At 38.7% G+C, this 23423-nt stretch overlaps 1 protein-coding gene across 3 annotated transcripts; it reads left to right on the top strand.

The window, feature by feature from the left end:
* The first annotated feature begins 2687 nt into the window (after positions 1 to 2687).
* On the top strand, positions 2688 to 22099 carry il23r (interleukin 23 receptor). Of its 3 annotated transcripts, none has more exons than XM_072684348.1 (12): positions 2694 to 2964; positions 3118 to 3390; positions 5715 to 5857; positions 6193 to 6355; positions 6739 to 6821; positions 12676 to 12880; positions 13767 to 13958; positions 14107 to 14202; positions 19021 to 19122; positions 20202 to 20313; positions 20415 to 20505; positions 21218 to 22099. In XM_072684348.1, the coding sequence occupies exons 1-12, from the start codon at positions 2901 to 2903 to the stop codon at positions 21794 to 21796; spliced, it is 2103 nt and encodes a 700-aa protein (XP_072540449.1). In that variant the 5' UTR covers positions 2694 to 2900; the 3' UTR covers positions 21797 to 22099. The 3 variants fall into 3 exon arrangements, with proteins under 3 accessions (XP_072540451.1, XP_072540449.1, XP_072540450.1); XM_072684349.1 differs by having other exon boundaries at positions 2920 to 2964; positions 3267 to 3390; XM_072684350.1 differs by lacking the exons at positions 20202 to 20313; positions 21218 to 22099 and having other exon boundaries at positions 2688 to 2964; positions 20415 to 20485.
* The last annotated feature ends 1324 nt before the right edge of the window (positions 22100 to 23423 follow it).

The following is a 23423-nucleotide window of genomic DNA, read 5'->3' on the forward strand; positions in this document are numbered from 1 at the left end:
CAAAAGATGATCTCAACAAACCTTGGTGTATTCATCACCACACTTCAAGACCACACTTTCAGTACTGAACCTGGCTTGAAAATGGTCAAGTATTGGTGGATTTCGAAAGAAAAACATGGAGCTTAACACACTGAAAGGGCATCTTTTCTTGGTCATAAGGGAAAAAACGGTTTGTAAAGATAAGAATTGATAGAGTGCAATGGACATTAGTCAAACAATGATCAAAGCTAGATAATCTGTTCCACTATGAGTAATTATAGGGTATATTTGGGTATAACCGTTCAACATATTTGTATGACTAAAACAAAAAGCTTTTTTTCCTGGGGAATTACCCTGGGGAATACAATATTATTTGTATTCTCTAAACTGTTAGAAATACTTAAGGAGAGGCAGCATTTCAGTTCTTTCAATTATAGAGAGAAGAGCCATTTTCATCAAACATGAGGAGAGTCCAGAATGCATCCAGAATGTATTAAAAGCCACTTTGGATTTATGGTGAAATAAAGTGAAGTGAAGTGAAGTTGTTGAGGGTGATCGTTTAGATATTTCAGTGTATTACAATGGTTCATTATTAACCATTACTAAAGAATGAATTTATTTCCATTATAATCTATGTTTATTCTCATAAAGGTTTTCAGAATGAAACTCAAAAAAATGATCTAAATTAAGCCAGAATTAACTTTAACCTTAACTTTATTAATTAAGGTTAATCAATATTAAAATGTCTATGCCCCGACAGCAGCCCGAAAGTGTTATTACAAACTTCTATTACCAAAGAATAGCCGCACCAGTTTCTACAGAAGTCCCAGTAGTTAATGAATAATACGACTTGATGTGTCATAAGCTTTCCTAATAAGCTTCAGGGGTTGAAGTTGAGATCAATTAGAATTAAAGCTGATGATTAAGAGGGGCACTGGTGAGGAAACAGGATGCTCAATGTAGATAATTTAAAAATTCAAAGAACGAACACAGTAATCTGAGAGACTGAAGACATATCACATAGCACCGATCAGACCGCATGACTACAGGAGAACAGGAAAATGATTAAAATGTTTACAACTGAATGAAAAAAAATTAAAGAGTGAAGCGTTCATGTAGAAATATGGACTGGGATTTATTTTGTATACTTATAAAAAATGAAGGTGCTACAAATGGCCATAGAAGAACCACTTTTGGTTTCATTAAGAGCCATTTTTGTAAAGGGACGTGACCTTTACATTGATAAAGAACCTTTACATCCTTCACATCTCTATGACCAATATGGTTCTTTATGGAACCAAAAGTGGTTCGTCTATGGCATCACTCAAATAATCTTTTGTAGCACCTTTATTCTTAAGAGTGTATGTAGCATAGACGTGTGCAGTTGATGCACACATAACGCACACATAAGTGTTTACAGCAGTAACAGTTATGTGGTTCACATTTTCATTTTATAAAGAACTGTGGTTACCACCTTCCTGGGGTGTAGGTCTGTTTTAAGAGTGCTGTTTTACACAACAGCTGATTGATCATTTTACACATTTGTGTCCCATTTTCCATTGTTCCATTCTGGAACTGGAGATTAGACTGTAACTAATTACTTTTCCTGATAAACAGTAACTGTCTATACAACAATTTCATCTACAGGGTTGTGTATCTTAGCAAAACTTTGAAAAACCTTCTGGTGTGGGATTTCCCCACAGCGCCTTTGAAGCAAGGATGGAAATTAGAAGAGAGAAGATCAGAAACGTGGAGTAGACTGGCTCAGGCGCTGTTATGCTCACATGCTCTAAATGGGACAAGGAACACGTGAAGGCATGGTACAGTAATTCTATTTCAGTCCGCAGCTTTTCTTATAGGATTATTCACAGGGACATGTGTCAGTTTGTGATCATATAACTGCTGTATACATGCTCTCAGTACTCTTGCTCATTTTGTTTTTTTAAAAAAGACAATAAACGGAATCCTATCGTATATGCTGGCTGATTACTGCACGCATGTAGATGTCCTGACTGAGAATGTTGTGTTAGAGGTTTTTTGTTACAGGTTTTAAGACGCATCGATCACAAATAATTATATCATATAAGCTTCCCAGATCAGACTGTTAGTTTATGCTTTAATGATCTTCCCTGACCATCTCACAGTATTAACCAGTAAGTTCCCATTTAAAATGTCAATGTTTTTTCTCTTTTTAAAGGCCTTGCGTTGAATTTTTCCAGACATGTTTGTGAGCTTTGATACTTCCCTCCTCAGTGGGCCTTCATAATGACCCAGATGAGAACGCTTAACGGTAAGTTACTTTGCTTATTATGGCTTACTGTGTAGATACTTCTACAGAGGTTAGATCTCATTATGCATCTTAGTGTAAGCAGAAATTCCAGATGTTTGGGTGACACGTTTCTGAATATGTTGAAATGATCAGACAGTTTCAAACATGCCGTTAAAATCCCTCAAACTTATCTTACACAAAAGTGCGATGACTAAAAAAGGAGGTTGATAAAGTGGGACACCCACATGCTCAGACACTGCCTTGAAGTTCCAGCAGAGAGCCGCAAATGTAGGTCATAACCCCATAAAAGAGAACACTAACTCTGAGAAAACAATTTTCATGCTAAGCAAAAAGACATCAGGCATCTGCATTGAGTTAACTGGTGGTCTTGCTTATGGTGTTCTGTCTCTTTTTTCCTGTTTTCTACACAGCGACCAACGCACACTATGCGATCGATTTCTGAGTACAAGTACAGGTCATTCTACAGCAACAATGAGAGACACTCGTTTCATCAAGGAAGGAAGAAGATCAAAGATATGATAAGCTGTTATGGTGATGACCTCTATGTGAATGGTTTAACAGTTTTGAGATTAGCAGGGAAGAGGAGAGACAGAGTAACGTCATTTATGGGTCAGAGCAAAAGAAGCATGACATGGATTTCTTCAAAGAAGTCCTGCAGATTGCCTTTCTTGTTTTACTCTTCTTCAGACTAACAGGTGAGTGAGCCTGCTGTGATGCTCTACGATATTACTGTGTTTTTATTTCATTTTTTTTGTTAAACAGCCATTTTTCTTGGTCAGTGCATGTTTTTTCGAGATTGATATCTTGAAGGTTCTGAGGTTTGAGCTGACTGGTGTTCTGCTCTTTAGACTGCTACAGCATCAAGTGTGTCGGAAATGTGACAGTAGATAAAGATCCCGTTCCTATGGGTTCCAACCTGACTGTGCACTGCAAGTCCGACACTGAGCAGTGTAACAGACTCTTCATCATAATGCTCAATAAAGAAATCGTTCTTCAGGAAAGCAGCTGTTCCAGCGTGACAACACAGCTAGTTGTCAGCCAGCCAACTTTCAGACTTCTCTGCATGGTGAAGCAAGGAGAGATATCTCACCTCGTGTGTGGACGGGACATTGTGGTTGACTGTATGTTGCCATTTTCATTTACTCCTTTATTTTGCATTTCACACACATTAAAAATTCAAGACTCAAGGGCTCTTTGGAATAAAACCATCGAAGGACCACTTAATCTTGTGTATGATTTTGGTTTAATTGTAAATGAGATGTTAGATTGTGAAGAAGCCTTGTAAAGGTTTAATTCCCTTCACATACATTAAAAGACCATATATCCAAGAACGCAGCATTACAGGTCCAGAACAACACTACATAATACTGGGTGAATGTTGTTAAAATGTTTTCCTGATGTTTAGGGTGAATGAGTTTTTTGTGTGTACTAGACTTTGAACTGGGCTCTGCAAGAGGTTAAACAACTAGCAGGAGATAAGTAAACATAATTTCCTAAGTAAACATAATTTCATTTACTATGAAAATAGATGAATATTTGCATAGCTATTTACATGACGTTTGCATATTATATAAACACCTGTAGATAAACATTGCCATGGTTGTCACAAACCAGAATTTTGATTTTAGTACTGAATACTAGTATTGGAAATTCTTGATTTCAGTATTATAAATTTTACCTCCTGCAGGCCGAAAATGTCAGGCCAAAATACTTTAGATATTAATGAGAAACACTGTGACATCTTCACTACTTTTAAAATTCTGAACCAATAACCAACAAAAACGCATTTTGATTAATTAATATATACAGACCACCAGGGGCCCGTTCAGTTTGCTGTGTGCAGTGATAAAGTAATAATTGTAGGAGATTTTAACATTCTTGTCATTTCATTTTGAGAGGGCAGACCACCCACTAAAGAAGGAATTTACATCAATTCTGAATCTGTTGGCATTACCCAAACTGTAGCCAGGCCTACACATTACTGTAATCATACCCTAGATCTAGATACATTACAAGTTAGGAACATTTGTGCCTTCACTTGTAATGTTACAATTTTGGAAATACAGTTTCCAATTTCAGTTGTTCACAGCTATAGCTTTAAACTACAGACCTGTATTCAATATTCAGTTCTTCAAATGTACACGTATTACACACATACACACTATTCAATTAAGAAATGTATTAAAATTGTAATTATTTGCCAAATACTTTGATACTTTTGATACTTTGAACTCTAGCATTAAACTAAGGGCTTTTGTAAGAGCAAAAATGTAGTGCAAAACATTTCCTTCCTAGAAAACATGCTCATGTGGGGCTCACATTTGTGGAACGAGGGCTAGGTGGGTTCCAGGTGGGCATGGGCTCTGAGTGGGTTTTTACATTCCTTGTTACTGAACCAAGTTGGGCTTCCCACATAAGCCCCATAGTTACAGCCCACCTTACTCTTACTCACCTATTTAGGCCTCATGTGGACAACCAAGATGCGGCCCATGCTTAACCCCGCCTGGTCCCGTCACCGACCCTGGTGGGCATCCGTATATGGGGCCAACATGGAACCCGAGGGCAAAACGTTCTGGTTCCTAGTTGGGCTACCCATACAGGCTCCACATACACATTTTAGCTGGGTTATGCTTTCCCTGATACGTGATGCCATTGTACACTGTTAAAAGTGAAAAGTCCTTGAGGAACATTTGGAGGCATCACAGTTTCAAACTGAAGAACGGTTCAAAGGTTCCTCAAGGATCTTATATTTGCATTAATAGTTGAAATTTCCCCTAAATGCTCATAAATCACAGAACTAGGTTAACGTTGCAAGTGCAGATGTAATAATGACGGAAATGAAACCAGATAATGTAATTACTGATAATAATAATAATGATTATACCTTGTTGTTGCACACTGTACATGTTTGACGTAAATTACTGTAAAATCACAAAGGCTCATTTATTGATAGTTCTTTTTTATTTTAATAAGAATGAAGAATATATCAAGTCTATTTGAGGGTGCAAATCAAAATGTAACTGCACCTCGTCTGTTCAAAAAACAAGGTTAAGTTGATGTATTTTTTTCAGAATTATTCAGGTTCACTGACTGACTAATGTGACCTGTTTTAGTCGCAAAACGACCTCAATGCATCGGGTGTTTTCACCTACTGAGTAAAACTGATTTCATATTTGCAACATACAACCCATAACTAAATCCACTGTGTCACTTGATTTAAACATTTGATTCATCAAGTCCCCAGATGTATTGTGGCGTACCCCATGATTTAAATAGTTTGATGTTTTCCTGCTCTAGTTTGGGGACAAACCTACATTTACATTTAAGGCATTTAGCAGACGCTTTTATCCAGATACGATACACTTACACTCTAAACCTGCTTTACAGGATCTCTCAAATATCTGTTTTAAGGTCTAAGGTCATTCTTTTTTCTTTCTTTTTTTAGTGATTCCAAGTGCTCCACACATCACAGACATTGTTTTCACAAAAGGTTCTTTGTCTGCCACTATCCACTGGCAGAGCTCAGACAATATGGAGTTTCTGAAACCCAATCTGATGTTTAGGAGAACAAGCGGATCTCCAGACTGGGTAAGCAGTGGATGTTTTAAATGACTTTTCAGATAAATGAGGGGAAATGTTGGGAAAGGTTGGAGGAGGAAATTGCTGTTGTAATCTGCATGATAGGAATGTGACAGAATTACCCATAGTCTGCCATAGGTTTGCACCAAACAATTCATCTAAAGTATGGAAAACTGACGTATTGTGCCCTTATGTTTCCTGAAGCCAAAATATTTCACCTTTGGCTGTGGTATCACAGTCACACCACCACAATAACTTTTCTCATTAGTGCCATAATCAATAATTCATCAAAGCAGGTTGCTTGTTAGAAACTGATGAAATTACTATTCATTGCATCTCATTAGATGAAGGGAAATGTGATTCAGCTTCACAAAGGAAAACTACTGATGCTAGATGCTTTGGAGCCACTGACCTGCTATGAGTTTGTACTGAACGTGTGCTCAATCTCAGTGGAGCTCAACTGCAGTGTTTGGAGTCAACCAGTCATACAAAACACCCCTGGACAAGGTAAAACTGTCTACTGTGATAGAGAATACAGTCAGAATACTGTACCATTGCAGAGCAAATCTTTTGCTCACACATGAGGTATTAAAGTGTGTTAAAGTGATTTAACTACACGTAAAAGTGTGGAGGTGTTTAGCAAAATGGGACTGCTTTCATAAAAAGGCAACACAGTACATGATCGAACTTTAGCAGAAATTCAGCTCCTTTAAGGTGACCCAATACCGACACATAGCTTGTATAATATTCACAGAACAGGACACTTTGGAGAGTATAAGGCTAAAGCCAAGCTTTAGTGTCAGCTGGAGGGTACTAAAGCCCCCCAGCATGGTGATATTGAGCCTTTGCAACAAATTAACATTTTGTTTCAATCTGATTCTCCTCCTCAGCCCCCTTAAACAAGCTTGATGTGTGGAGAGTCATAATGAGAAATGAAGGGAGTGACACACAGAATGTGACAGTGTTGTGGAAGGTTGGTATCAGGGCCATACACAGAGTTAACCCTTGTGTAGTCTTAACATTCTGTATACTCCTCTTGTCTTAAGGGTCAAAAATGACCTGAAGAGAGTCTTTGTACCATGGCGGTGTACAGTTTTCATTAAGGTATGAACAAAGACGACGTTTCACTTTCTCTAAAGTTGGAGTCACTCTAGGAAAAGCCATTCAATTTCAAGCTGGTGGTTTTCTCTACTGTTAAACATAAATCTTGCTCTGACTATTTTCTTGCGAACCCTCTTCCGCTTTTCTCTTGAATGAAGGATGTACACAATGAGTACTGATGAACTGATATAGACTACTGCATATCTCTTACTTAGTCACTCCACACAAGCATTTTTCAGGAGGCAAATCAGATTTCCTTACTTAAGCAGATAATGCAGATAATGCAGACTTAAAGTTAAGTCTATCAAAGAGGATATGAAGTAGTGGATATTTCTGTTGAACTGTTCACTTTAAAACACAGTTACAAAAAAGGGAACAATGCAATTGAAGTCATATTGTTTTCAGCAGACAGTTTTTCTGTCTGTCTGTTCTGTTACTTTACTTAAGTATTTCTATCACTTAATTATTATTTTAATAAATAAATAAAATAATAATTAAGTAACTATTGCAAGTAAATAATTAAGTATAATTCCAAGTAACTATATATAATATATAAAATGTGTATTGGTGATGCTGAGCTATATCTATTTCATTCATTTGCATATGTCTTATGCATACGTCTTCATGAGACTGCATAGGTCTTAACCTCAGTGTCTCACTTGTGGTAATCAGGGTCTCAATCAGAGTCACTGCTTGTCTGAGCTGAGCAGAAGGTCTGAAACCGTACACAAACCACATATACAGATTTTCATCATGTAGAACAGTTACGAAATGTAACCAAAACGACAGGAATAAGGAAAGAGACGCTAAGGTCCAACTGCACCCTCTACTGGTTACTCACAGCACTACCAACAAAAAAAGGAAATAGACAGTTTAATGTGTTATCTATGAATGCTGTGAAAAAAAAATTATTTGCCTTTGCAACAAACGTTACCCAATACCATCTGGTAATTTCTCAGTTATGATACATTCCAGTTTCGATTTTATTTATTTATTTATTTATTTATTTATTTATTTATTTATTGGCATAACACTACACTACATCTGGTATAAAGCTAACTCTACACCTTACATAAAGCTAACTCTGCGCCTGACATAAAGCTAACTCTGCACCTGACATAAAGCTAACTCTACACCTTACATAAAGCTAACTCTGCACCTGACATAAAGCTAACTCTACACCTGGCATAAAGCTAACTCTACACCTTACATAAAGCTAACTCTGCGCCTGGCATAAAGCTAACTCTACACCTGACATAAAGCTAACTCTACACCTTACATAAAGCTAACTCTGCGCCTGGCATAAAGCTAACTCTGCACCTGACATAAAGCTAACTCTGCGCCTGGCATAAAGCTAACTCTACACCTTACATAAAGCTAACTCTACACCTAGCATAAAGCTAACTCTACACCTGGCATAAAGCTAACTCTGCACCTTACATAAAGCTAACTCTACACCTAGCATAAAGCTAACTCTACACCTGACATAAAGCTAACTCTACACCTGACATAAAGCTAACTCTACACCTAGCATAAAGCTAACTCTACACCTGACATAAAGCTAACTCTACACCTGACATAAAGCTAACTCTGCACCTGGCATAAAGCTAACTCTGCACCTGGCATAAAGCTAACTCTACACCTGACATAAAGCTAACTCTACACCTGACATAAAGCTAACTCTGCACCTGACATAAAGCTAACTCTGCACCTGACATAAAGCTAACTCTGCGCCTGACATAAAGCTAACTGGCATAAAGCTAACTCTGCACCTGGCATAAAGCTAACTCTACACCTAGCATAAAGCTAACTCTGCACCTGGCATAAAGCTAACTCTACACCTAGCATAAAGCTAACTCTGCACCTGACATAAAGCTAACTCTGCACCTGGCATAAAGCTAACTCTGCACCTAGCATAAAGCTAACTCTGCGCCTGGCATAAAGCTAACTCTGCACCTGGCATAAAGCTAACTCTACACCTAGCATAAAGCTAACTCTGCACCTGGCATAAAGCTAACTCTGCACCTGACATAAAGCTAACTCTGCACATGGCATAAAGCTAACTCTGCACCTGGCATAAAGCTAACACTGCACATGGCATAAAGCTAACTCTGCACCTGGCATAAAGCTAACTCTACACCTAGCATAAAGCTAACTCTGCACCTAGCATAAAGCTAACTCTGCACCTGACATAAAGCTAACTCTGCACATGGCATAAAGCTAACTCTACACCTAGCATAAAGCTAACTCTGCACATAGCATAAAGCTAACTCTGCACCTGGCATAAAGCTAACTCTGCACCTGACATAAAGCTAACTCTGCACATGGCATAAAGCTAACTCTGCACCTGGCATAAAGCTAACACTGCACATGGCATAAAGCTAACTCTGCACCTGGCATAAAGCTAACTCTGCACCTGACATAAAGCTAACTCTACACCTAGCATAAAGCTAACTCTGCACCTAGCATAAAGCTAACTCTGCACATGGCTTAAAGCTAACTCTGCACATGGCATAAAGCTAACTCTGCACATGGCATAAAGCTAACTCTGCACCTGACATAAAGCTAACTCTGCACCTTACATAAAGCTAACTCTGCACCTGGCATAAAGCTAACTCTACACCTAGCATAAAGCTAACTCTGCACCTGACATAAAGCTAACTCTGCACATGGCATAAAGCTAACACTGCACCTAGCATAAAGCTAACTCTGCACCTGGCATAAAGCTAACTCTGCACCTGACATAAAGCTAACTCTGCGCCTGACATAAAGCTAACTCTGCACATGGCATAAAGCTAACTCTGCACCTGGCATAAAGCTAACTCTACACCTTACATAAAGCTAACTCTACACCTGACATAAAGCTAACTCTACACCTGGCATAAAGCTAACTCTACACCTGGCATAAAGCTAACTCTACACCTTACATAAAGCTAACTCTGCACCTGACATAAAGCTAACTCTACACCTGGCATAAAGCTAACTCTACACCTTACATAAAGCTAACTCTGCGCCTGACATAAAGCTAACTCTACACCTGACATAAAGCTAACTCTACACCTTACATAAAGCTAACTCTGCGCCTGGCATAAAGCTAACTCTACACCTAGCATAAAGCTAACTCTACACCTGACATAAAGCTAACTCTACACCTTACATAAAGCTAACTCTGCGCCTGGCATAAAGCTAACTCTGCACCTGACATAAAGCTAACTCTGCGCCTGGCATAAAGCTAACTCTACACCTTACATAAAGCTAACTCTACACCTAGCATAAAGCTAACTCTACACCTGGCATAAAGCTAACTCTGCACCTTACATAAAGCTAACTCTACACCTAGCATAAAGCTAACTCTACACCTGACATAAAGCTAACTCTACACCTGACATAAAGCTAACTCTACACCTAGCATAAAGCTAACTCTACACCTGACATAAAGCTAACTCTACACCTGACATAAAGCTAACTCTGCACCTGGCATAAAGCTAACTCTGCACCTGGCATAAAGCTAACTCTGCACCTGACATAAAGCTAACTCTGCGCCTGACATAAAGCTAACTGGCATAAAGCTAACTCTGCACCTGGCATAAAGCTAACTCTACACCTAGCATAAAGCTAACTCTGCACCTGGCATAAAGCTAACTCTACACCTAGCATAAAGCTAACTCTGCACCTGACATAAAGCTAACTCTGCACCTAGCATAAAGCTAACTCTGCGCCTGGCATAAAGCTAACTCTGCACCTGGCATAAAGCTAACTCTACACCTAGCATAAAGCTAACTCTGCACCTGGCATAAAGCTAACTCTGCACCTGACATAAAGCTAACTCTGCACATGGCATAAAGCTAACTCTGCACCTGGCATAAAGCTAACACTGCACATGGCATAAAGCTAACTCTGCACCTGGCATAAAGCTAACTCTACACCTAGCATAAAGCTAACTCTGCACCTAGCATAAAGCTAACTCTGCACCTGACATAAAGCTAACTCTGCACATGGCATAAAGCTAACTCTGCACCTGGCATAAAGCTAACTCTACACCTAGCATAAAGCTAACTCTGCACCTAGCATAAAGCTAACTCTGCACCTGACATAAAGCTAACTCTGCACATGGCATAAAGCTAACTCTACACCTAGCATAAAGCTAACTCTGCACATAGCATAAAGCTAACTCTGCACCTGGCATAAAGCTAACTCTGCACCTGACATAAAGCTAACTCTGCACCTGACATAAAGCTAACTCTGCACCTTACATAAAGCTAACTCTGCACCTGGCATAAAGCTAACTCTACACCTAGCATAAAGCTAACTCTGCACCTGACATAAAGCTAACTCTGCACATGGCATAAAGCTAACACTGCACCTAGCATAAAGCTAACTCTGCACCTGGCATAAAGCTAACTCTGCACCTGACATAAAGCTAACTCTGCGCCTGACATAAAGCTAACTCTGCACATGGCATAAAGCTAACTCTGCACCTGACATAAAGCTAACTCTACACCTAGCATAAAGCTAACTCTGCACCTGGCATAAAGCTAACTCTACACCTAGCATAAAGCTAACTCTGCACCTGGCATAAAGCTAACTCTACACCTAGCATAAAGCTAACTCTGCACCTGGCATAAAGCTAACTCTACACCTAGCATAAAGCTAACTCTGCACCTGGCATAAAGCTAACTCTGCACCTGACATAAAGCTAACTCTACACCTGACATAAAGCTAACTATACACCTTACTTAAAGCTAACACTGCACCTGGCATAAAGCTAACTCTACACCTAGCATAAAGCTAACTCTACACCTAGCATAAAGCTAACTCTGCACCTGACATAAAGCTAACTCTGCACCTAGCATAAAGCTAACTCTGCACCTGACATAAAGCTAACTCTGCACCTTACATAAAGCTAACTCTGCACCTAGCATAAAGCTAACTCTGCACCTGACATAAAGCTAACTCTGCACCTTACATAAAGCTAACTCTACACCTAGCATAAAGCTAACTCTGCACCTGACATAAAGCTAACTCTGCACCTAGCATAAAGCTAACTCTGCACCTGGCATAAAGCTAACTCTACACCTGGCATAAAGCTAACTCTGCACCTAGCATAAAGCTAACTCTGCACATAGCATAAAGCTAACTCTGCACCTGGCATAAAGCTAACTCTGCACCTGACATAAAGCTAACTCTGCACCTTACATAAAGCTAATTCTAAAGTTAAAGCTACACCTAGCATAAAGCTAATTCTGCATCTGGCATACAGCTAACACTGCTAAAGTATTTGGTTTCAGCTTTTTTGGTCTTACAATCAATTAAGTGATCATTTAAAAACATTCAAATGTTGTGTTTATTGCTAAAAAAAATATATTCCTTGGTGTATATTACATTTTGTATGAGGATCTGAAACTATTTTGTGTGACAAATGTTTAAAAATGGAGAAATCAGTGGGGCCAGTTCTGTTCACTTCACTGTACACTGACTAGAACCTGCGCTCTACTGGCCTCTAGTGCTCACTTAGTTCTGAAGAGGTAGATTAGATAATGATTGCATGTTTTCCTTTAAGTGATTCATCTTTGTCGCATGAAGCAGTGTAGGTGTTGGGATGGCATGTTTTACAATGAACTTTCTTGAAAGTTATATTTAATAATACAATTAATCAACAACATCATATGCAAACAGTCGAGGCATCTAGTGCACACTTTAACACATGAACACTTTGCTTTCCTCAGGCTCTTACCTCCGAAGATTATAAAGGAGACTTGCTGGGTTACAAGTTGGCTTATAAAGAGAACAGCACCACACACACTCTGAACTGCTCAGCAGCTACTACTCAGTACACACTCCAGCTGCACCGAGAGGTGATGGAGGTGAATGTAAGTGCTGTCACATCAGCAGGGAACTCCCCGCCAGCTCCTACAAGGCTGATGTGTGCAGGTCAGAACCTTTTATTTACTAAATAATTTGTCCACTTCTGCTCCATATTCTTCCATAGCAACTGTTGCTAGGTCAGACATGTTTTCATAAACATGCTTAAATGTAGAAGGTCATACTTTTTAGATGTTTTACTGTCATTTACAGTTATTTAAATGGGCAGACACTCTTATCCAGAACAACGTCTAGCTTTATATGACTTGAATATATGAATATTGTATAATAAAGGGTATTTTTGTAGAAATGTAGAAATGACATCACCTTTTATACATAGAATGTATATGCCAGTCCTTTGCATGGAATGACTGCCTGTTATTCTGACATCATCATGTGTATCTACCAGTGCCTTGTGGCAGCCATGCAGGCCCAGGCGATTAGCATCACCACCACCATGTTTTATAGATGAGGTGGTATGTTTTGAATCTTGGGAAGTTGCTTTCTACCTCCACTTAAATCACACTAAAACTAATCATTCTGGATCTTCTCTGTCCACCAGACCCTGTCTCAGAATTTTGTAGTAGTAATGTGACCCTGACCATTCTGTTTTTCTGGCCAACCAGTGGTCTGTGTTTGGTATTTCTGTTTATAAAAATCTGAACAGTTTGCCGATCTGTCATTTTTACATGGGCTGAAATTTCTACATGGTAAAACATGGATCACATGCAAATTGTTTTAATATAAATTTAAAACTTAAACAGAGTTTTACAGATTGCAGGCGCAAGTAAATCTAAATACGCCTTTGTTCCAGACATTATGTAACTTATGTAATTATGTTCTGCCTCTGTAAGACGAGTCTGAGGATCATTATCCTTTGCCATAGAGCTAAGAGCTAGAGCTTCGCCAATTATCAGATAAGACAAACAAAACTTTATATATGTGATTATTGCAGAAACACCTGTTCCAGCATTATACTTAAGCCAAACAGCAGAGGGCAGAATTCACCTGGCCTGGAACTCCTCTCATCTCTCATACATCAACATCGCAGAGCAGATGTTGGGTTTTGTAGTTCAGTGGCAAAGAAGCCCATCAGAAGTGCAATGGAAGAGAATTGCAAAAGAAAAAAATTCAACATTCATTGATGGTAAGAGTCAGCAAACAACATCAGTCACACACACACACACACACATGCATCTTATCTCAAGTATACACTATATTCTAATCAAAATATATATATTAGTATATATTCATAGAGAACTACTTTTCTTATTGTTTTTTATTTGCTATTTCAGAAACACCACCTTGTGCAGTGAATATCTCACTGTATGTTGAGAGCATCAAGGGTGTATCGTGTCCTGTTCATGGACGAATCCATCTAAAAGACAAAAGTATGTTCAACAAGCTTCTTATGTACTTACACAGTCATGTATAACACACAAACCTTAGTTAACTTCCTGCACTTTTTATAGAGACATGTGTTATGACACTCTGGAACTAGAACTTTTTCAGATGTAGGTTAATGCGATAACTCACGATGACTGAACACCCTGTCTGAATTCACAAACACGAGGCCCGTTCTGTGTGTCAGTACAGAGTTAATGCTTTTGTATGCAAGTGCACATGCAGAAGTGTAAGTGAGGGGGAGGGGGACGTGTGGGAGAGTGTAGGAGGAAGTGTGATGTGGTGTACAGTTTTAACAAACATCAGTGTACATCATTTATTCACACGCCAACTTCAGCTATATGTGTGCTGTACTGTACGAAGCTCCAAATACCCAAAACCTGTCCTCTAGGCGATAAAATCTCTAGGCAGTGCTCAGCCACATATGGATCATGGAAAAAAGTTTTCTTGGCTTTGGTTTGAAACTCAACAGAAACAAACCCACAGTGTGACAGCAGGTTTTTCCACCATCTACTGAAAAACCTTACATCCACTTCCAGTAACCTGCACCTGTGAATCACCCGCCTGAAGGCAGTGCTGAGTAGTTATGTCTTGTCTGTATGTACACTGTCAGAAGCAAATGGCTGATTTACAGACTTTAAGGACTGAACATGGCCGTCAGCATCTGAAATTGTCATTACATTGACATTAAAGAGCCTATATCATGGAAACATGGAAGAGTAGTCATTTGTTTGATTCTGTACTGTATGTAAACACTGTTAGAGCTTTTCAGTCTATATACAGAAATGAAGCTGAGAAAACAAGGACAATGATGTGACAGAAAACAGCATTTTTTATGGCTTACAGCTTAGTTTTGTGGGTTGAACTCCACCCATAAATACTGTTACATTATAAGGGGTGTTTCAGCTTGGACTGAATGAGGCTTTGAATGAGGCACAATACAGCATAGCCAATCAAAAGAGAGCTCATTTACATATACCGGGGTTAAAGTCAAAGTACCAAAACAGCTTGTTCCATTCTAAAGGTTAAAGAAAGGCTGAGAAATGCTCATGTTAAATAGTTGCTGAGTGTTTTGCTATATTAACACACACATGGACAGTTCTGTGGTGTATAATACAAAGCTAACTTGTTAATAATATTTATAGCACGAGCACTTTTGGAAAGAAAGCCTGTCAATAAGGTTCCATTTGTTTAAAAATAACATTAACCATTATTTTTAGCATGGTTTGGTTATTTTAAACAGGAATATGATTTAAAAAAACTCACACCCCATCGGGACTGGCCCTAGTGTCACTTTGGGCTGAAACCGAAAACAGTACATTGATGGGTCTTGCCTAGGAATGCAGTAAATACATTACTCTAGCATAGTAATGTTTTGGGCCCCTAGTCCAAAAATCTGTGTTTGTGAATAGCTAAACAAGTAAGAGTAATATACAGTATTGTAGTTAAAGATGACCATTAAAGTTAAAGATGATTTCTTTAATATTTTAAGCAAGGTTACTTTCTTTTTTCCCATCTTTTGCAGATTTAAAATAACAAAAAAGGGAAAGGTCCAAAGGTTTGGGCACCCTGCATGGTCAGTACTGGCATGGATCATAGCTTATAAACACTTTCATGGCCAGCTAAGAGTCTTTCGCTTCTTGTTTGGGGGATTTTTGGCCATTCTTCTTTGCAAAAAATCTTCTAGTTCTGTGAGGTTCTTGGGCTGTCTTGCATACATGGTTCTTTCCACTGATTCTCCAATGATGTATAGGTCGGGGGACTTTGAGGGCCATGGCAAAACTTTCAGCTTGCACCTCTTAAGGCTTATTAAGCCTTCATTTTATTGTTTAGTGTGTGAGAAGGTTGCTTAGAGGAGACCATGAGACCATGAAAGCTGTTTGCCGGGACAAGGTTGTCAGGTTGAGGTGTCAGAATATTTATAAATATTCTGGCCTTTCCTAATGTTGATTGTGTACAGGCCATAGCTCTAACAATCTAATTGAGGCCTGAGACCTTGGTAAACATTGTCTGAGACCTTTCGTTTGGGGTGAAATGTCTAATTTCCTGATGCAAATTTTCTTTAAAATTCTACAAAAATAAAAAATAATAATCTTGCTTAAAATGTTAAAAAGAATGCTTTGGGTTCTTTAACTTCAGGTTCACCCTTCTACTCATTTAACTATTGACAGTAACAGATGTTTTGACTAGAGGTACTGTTCCATTTTCTGCATTTGTGGCAAGGACACCTGATCCAGAATGATTTTGGAATAATGTGGAAGTGGTTACTCATTCCTATTGTAAAATGTTGCAGCCTATTGTGTAAATATTTAGAAGACGTATTTCCCATGTAGTCTGAAGATTTTTAATTGTTGGTTCATTTTTGTGAAAAGACTTAAAGGCTTAAAACTAGAGGCCTCCACACTTCTGTCATGATGTTTCAGTGCTCTGTACATGACTAAGTCAGTAGGGTGCTATTTTTTAACATGTGGTTTAACATTCAGCAGGAAGTAGGGGCAACAACGGAAGATGTGTGCCTCTGTACACATCTTCTTTAAACTAAGAGCTATTCCAACCAAGTCACTTACACTTTGCCACAAGCTGGTTTTTGTCTCATTATAAGACTGCCATGAAAAAATACAACAAAGGCCTAGCAGCTTCACTGACACATAAACATCACTGAACTGCAGTGCTTGAGTTTTAGAAGACATCAGTTTCTTAGTACAACGTGTCTTCACCTCTGCATTCCCCAGGGGTATTGTTATGTGCAGAGCGCTACGAGCTACTGCATTAAACCATCCATAAATAGATTGTTTTCAGTTCCTGTATATCTGCACAGAGAAACACTTTCTAAACAGCTTAGCAGTGTGCATGTAAATGCTATTAGAGTAATCTTTAGAGATAACATCATGTATTTTATAAGAGAGAAATGACAAGACATATGACTATTTTTCGATTCAGAATAATTCAGAGTGAGGGGTTTAATTATGTAGAGTAGGGGATCTCAAACCTTAAACCCATGTCTAAAGCTATCACTTTAGCTACTACCAGTGTCTGTTTATGTTTTTTAAAGATTGTTCTTATTCTTGTAGTTTTTTTATTACATATTCAGAGTGCTCTGTAATCAGATGAAGCTTAGCTAGCTTCATGGTATCATTTGCTAGAACCCTGAGGCAGAGTGGTTCTAGCATTTGGTCTTTTATTACTGTTATCACAAACATCATACTTTATGCCATCATTATTGTAGACTAGATGATCTGTCACATTTTTTTTTCTTTCAAATTATATTCTGGCTTAGAAAAAAAGACCAAAGACACCATGGACCCCTGGATGTATCATCATCTAAATGATACATGGAATATTATTTGTTAGTTCCCTCATTTAAGAAATCAATTAAGAACAACAAGAGTGGTCACTGATCCTTCTGATGAACCTTCTTGTAGGTTTCACCTCCAACCCAAATTGAACAGACTTTATTCAGCTAATTAAGGACTTCTGCAGGCAGTACTTAGATGGTGTGGTTGATAAAGGTCAGAGCTAAAGTCTAAATAATAATAAATAATGTAAAATAAGTCACTGCATAAAGATTCACCCCCTTTAAAGTTACTGACCTAATTCAACAGAGGTCCAGACAATTAGTGCTAGTCACAGTTCAGTGCAAGTGAGAATAGTGAAAGTGTCTCAAGTGATTGTAGTATAAAGACAGGAATATTCAGTATTCCTGGCTGCAATTACACCATGATGACAAAATAACATTCCACACATCTCAGAGAAAAGGATATTGAAAAGTGTAAGGCACAGGATGCAAAAATCCAAGACAGTTAAATTCATCATTAAGAAATGGAAGGAAATGGCACATGTGTAAATCTGCCTAAAGCAGGCCGCCCTCACAAACTGAGTGACTGCACAAGGAAACTAGTGAGGGATGTCACCAAGACACCTATGACTACTCTACTCTAAAGTAGCTAAATTGATGCTGCCACCACCATGCTTCATGGTGGGGATGTTACATTTCTTGTGATGTGCAGTGTTTAGCATCCGTCAAACAAAGCATCTAGTCTGATGTTCAAAAAGCTCTATTTTGGTCTCATCAGACCCAAAGAACCTTCTTCCAGTTGACCTAGGCAGATGTACATATGCCATATTCCCTCCATTTCTTAATGATGTATTTAACTGAACTCCAGGGATTTAACTAAACTTCTCTACTCTTCAATAATCTCAGAGTTGCGTTGAGTATTCTTTTGTCTTCATGGTGTATTTGAAGCCAGGAATATTGATTGACTAGACCTTCCAGACAGATGTCTTTATCACTTGCGACACATTCACTGTACTCAGGTGAGCTCCATTTTACTAATTGTGAGCAATAACTGCCTGGAACTCAGTTAAAGTCGGTCTGTCACTTTAAGGGGGTTAATATTTATGCAGTCACTTGTTTTACATTATATATTTCTATTTAGATTTTAGCTTCGACCCTTCACCATACTGAACCATTGCATTTCTTGAACTAACATATAATATTCTTTCTATAAATCCAGTATTCATAATGCCATAATTATATGCAATACATACAGCCATAATGACTGTCATAAGCCTGTATATTTACACATAAGCACTTGTAGCACTTTATAAAGTATGAGTGTGTGATTTTATAAAAACAAGCTTCATAATGCATTGTAATATCTGTTCATAAGACCATTGTACACACTAGTGTTATACTAAAGGTATAAATGCAGCTTCGCAAAGAACATTATTATGTCCAATTTAACATGTGCAAGAAAGACAACACAAGAAAATGCACCACTTCAACTGATCCTGCTTATTTACAGAGAGCATACCTGGCCCAGAGCACAAGGATAACAAAATCTCTGGATGGGTGAATACTGATACCTTTGTGTCTACACGTAGTCCTCCTGCTGACGTGCCTGGCGGTAAGATGACCTTTTGTCTCGGTAGAGGGAATGGAAATCTGGCATTATTCATTAAGCATTCAGAATGGACAAGGATTAGTAACACAGCATTCTTATTCTTATAGAACAACATCCATTAATCTCCATTTTTATAATACTGTTCTAGAAAGAGCACACTTTTAAATCAACAGGCCATCCCAACCATGCAAATCCCTAAACTACCGTCCAAAGTGCTAAAAACACCTGGAGCTACACTGAAGTTGTGGTGGTAAAAACACGTAGAACCAGTTTCCTAGATATGGATTAGGGGATTAGGCCTAGTTTTGAATTAAGTTGCACTACAAATAGTGATTCATCAATAAAAAATCCTTTTAGTCTAGGCTTAGTCTGAATCCATGTACAGGAACCACATGTAGTGTATAGACGTGAACATATTAAAGAATGAAGTCAGAGTCAGAGTGAAAGCTGATGGGAAGCTCATTTGCTGTAATTGAGAATTACAATTGCTTATGTTACAGTTCAGATTGTGGAAATACAAGCTATCATGTTGGACAATCTCCTGTGTTCTGTTATGGAAAATTATATTATAACCACATTATAATTTTATGTTGATTCATAATAGATTCATTTAAAATCCACTCATTCATTGTAATCATGCTTAGCCTGGTGATAGTGTGTGCTAACTATAATCATGTGTTGGCCTTGCAACTGCCTGTACGGCATATGTTAAATCGCTCTTCTCTTTCCATGAAACACTATTGTTTTTCCTAGCATAGATTACAGCTGCATTGGGAGGGCACCTGACGTATTTACAGCCTATCTTAACCTGCTAGTAACCTCTCGACCCGGACAATGTGTCCTCTCAGGCGCCAGCACTCTGATCTATGGGTCACAGCGACCTGAACAATGTATCTCTTCAGACGTCGGTGTGACACGCACACCCTCTCCTCCTCCCTTTTCTCAACTCCCTAATCTATACTATAAATATGTATGTTAAATGTTTTTACCTCAGTCTGGACTGTGGTTTCAAACTGCTAACAGACTCAATAAAACTTTGCTACTCAATGCATATTCTTGTCTGCCTTATCGATTCTTGACAGAATTCCACGACAGTTCTTTTTCAGAAGGGGCAGTAATTGGGATCTGTGTGATGGCTGTTGTTCCAATAGTCATCCTAATAAATCTGTTGTATCTGAAATGTGCACGGAAAAGGTGATGAACTGTAGTTGTATTATCATTTTACTTCATGTTTTTACTTACTGCTGAATGCTCACTGTCTCTCTACTGTGTTTCTATGTTTTGTTTTTGTGCAGATTAAGGAAAACCTGCATGTCAGTGGGACCTGCTTGGCTTTTTCAAACTCTACCAAAACTTGGAAACAGCAATGCAATCAAACTTCTACAGGTACATACGTATGCTACATACTACATCCAAGCTTTTTGCTTTAGGATACCCCTACCTAGAATGTGCTTTCACTTGCTAGGAGTATGCTTGGTCACAAATTTGATACAGATGGAGCGCTACTTTTAATGCTACGTTTTACATTTTTTATTTTGTTTTGTAAAGCCAAAGATTGTACAGATCTACAGCCTACTGTAAAACAATGTGATTCTACATGTATCCCTAACCCTTCAACCAACACCCACCCACCACTCTCAACCCCCCCCCCCCAAGTTGCTCCTGAGTTGTTGTTTATGTAAGATGGTAGTTTAAGGAAATCATGCCATTATGAAGTTGTTGTTTATTACTAAAATTGTGTAGTAAAACAAACACTAGTTAAGTACCTGCTTTCTGTTGTCTTGCATTCTACACTTTTAAAAGTTAAGGTGCTAATATATAATGTTACTAATTTATTACTAAAATTGAGTAGTAAAACAAACACTAGTTAAGTACCTGCTTTCTGTTGTCTTGCATTCTACACTTTTAAAAGTTAAGGTGCTACAAAGGGTTCTTTGAGCGAAGCCATTAAAGTAAAATGCCATTTTTGTTAAAAAAAAAGTGCCTGTGCATGCATGTGAAAAACATTTTCTTCTATTGCTTAGTTCAAAGAACCCTTTGGAGCACCACATTTTTAAGAGGGTATACTTCATAACATGGGTTGTGCTCTTATTTACAGAATGAAAAATGTGGTTCTGATATGTGCTGGCAGTCAGTGGACAGTGATCCACCTTTGTCTCCAGTTGAGGACTGCTCTCCACCTTTGGATCGGAGGGACTCGTATCCTATTACTCATAGCGAAGACACCACTGAGGAGAGAAAGCCAGAGCAGAATTGGGCAGTCTGTCCTTATAAACCGCAAATCTCAGTTGTTTCTCAAAGAGTTGAGTCAGTCTCTGACGCAGCGGACACAGAAGAAGAGGAGCATCCCTGGCCGGTCTTCTCACCTGGCTTTGATAAGTTTGATGAGTTTCTTGCAAGTGAGGAACTTCATGGACCTCTGAAAAGCTGCTTGACTGTGGATGGAACACCAGTATCGGTGGATGTTGTTGATGGTTTCTTCTTTATTACTCAGAGTGCTTTAGAGGAAGACTTGTGGAGAGTGGCAGGAAATGGGGCTTTTGCAGTGACAGGAAATGGTGATGAGAACTCATGTCAAGGCCAGACAGTGCTGCCCAATGACTTTGTGAGGTGCTCAAGAGAACCTTCCTGTAATGTCAAGCCTCACGTAACACAAGGTGAGCTAGCACAGAGTTGAATACCCAGACAACTCTGAAAACCCTACAAGCTGATGAGCAATTACCCATCACTGAATCTCATATTCAGCTACATCAGTCATGCGTGCAAATCTGCAAGCAAATCTGAGCTTGTGTGTGAGGAAAGCAAACTTTCTATGTCATAAACTAAACTTCATGGATGTATGTGGTGCCTCACCAGTGTCACCAGTTCAGTTCAGTACAACAACAGTCACACACTACGTTTAGCATTAATTGTAAGATTTCTGTAAGGTAACGCTACATAGCCCTAAAGGTATTCTATTAAAAAAGTGGCTCACATGCAATTCTGGACATTTTGTAAACTTTTTAAAGTACTTCTTCAGCTTCGCTACTACTTTGTGTAACTTTACCCTGGGGATAAGGCATTAAATTGCTGTGATGGAAAAAGTTATCACATGTAAGGGTTAGAAACCCAGCTGAAACAGCCTAGTTCTTTAAAGAAACGTCTGTGCTGTAAATATTGTTGTAGAACTTTTAAGTGATGGCAAGCACAGCACTTTACCTAGTGGTTTTATGAAACTTAGGGCCAGTATCTCAGGACATTTTTCATAGGCTGTGACCGAAAGTGCTTCCCATTTACACTTTAGTAATAAGTATGTCAGCCATTGTTCCCTTGATCATAAATTAGAATTCACGTTATCTTGAGGATACTTGAATCTCACAATGCACTCGTAATTTATCGTAAACATTAGCTCACATTAATCAGGTGAATGTGTTCCAAAATGCATTGTCAATGGCATTACTAAGCAACAAACAGTGGAACGAAATGGAGCCAAGGATTTTTGCACATATAAGCAAGTGATAGTTAAGAGCCGCTGAAGTTTGTTAATGTTTCTAAGTAACATAACGCTCAAAGATTGTTCAATGAACAGCACAGTGCTTTTACTGACTTTAATTCAGAATTCAGTTTGTGTATGTACAGAGCTGTAAACATAGCTCAGCCACTCAAGTGTTTGTTTGCGTCCGGTGCTGTACCTTGATCATGAGGAAATGTTCCCAGTTCCCAGCGCTACTTAGTACTAATTAATTAGTCTCTCCCTTTATATCTCAATACTAATGAGGGAGCGGAGATCCATTTCAGTCACAATCATAGTAGCACATTAAAAAACTCAAATTGAAAAAAATAAAATAAAATAAAGGTTTCTTGAGTTTGACTTCCCATTTATACTTTTACAAAAGATGTCAAAGTAAACTGATGGACTTATGTCTTATGTCTGTGGATAAAAGTCTTGGTAGGTGTGCTATGATTCTTAACGAACCTTTTTTACCATGCAAACCTTTTTGGCTGCACACTTTGTACACAAGAACGCCAGCCACAGTAACACCACCTGCTTGTTTCTACACTCATTGTCCATTATATCAGCTCCACTTACCATATATGAGCCATTTGTAGTTCTATAACTACAGAATGTAGTCCATCTGTTTTTCTGCATACTTCGTTACCCTCCTTTCACCCAGTTCCTCAATACTCAGGACCCCACATGACCAGAGCAGGTGGTATTTGTGTGGTGGGTCATTCTCAGCACTGCAATGACACAGCGGCACAATGTTAGTGTCACTGCAGTGCTGAAAATGACCCACCACCCAAATAATAGCTGCTCTGTGGTT

This window comes from Salminus brasiliensis, chromosome 7, assembly GCF_030463535.1.
Source record: "Salminus brasiliensis chromosome 7, fSalBra1.hap2, whole genome shotgun sequence".
NCBI lineage: Eukaryota > Metazoa > Chordata > Actinopteri > Characiformes > Bryconidae > Salminus > Salminus brasiliensis.

Coding starts and splice junctions, on each gene's coding strand:
- il23r (XM_072684348.1), top strand. CDS start 2,901: ATGGATTTCTTCAAAGAAGTCCTGCAGATTGCCTTTCTTGTTTTACTC. Junction 20,314..20,414: donor CTGAAATGTGCACGGAAAAG/GTGATGAACTGT, acceptor GTTTTTGTGCAG/ATTAAGGAAAACCTGCATGT. Junction 20,506..21,217: donor ATGCAATCAAACTTCTACAG/GTACATACGTAT, acceptor TCTTATTTACAG/AATGAAAAATGTGGTTCTGA.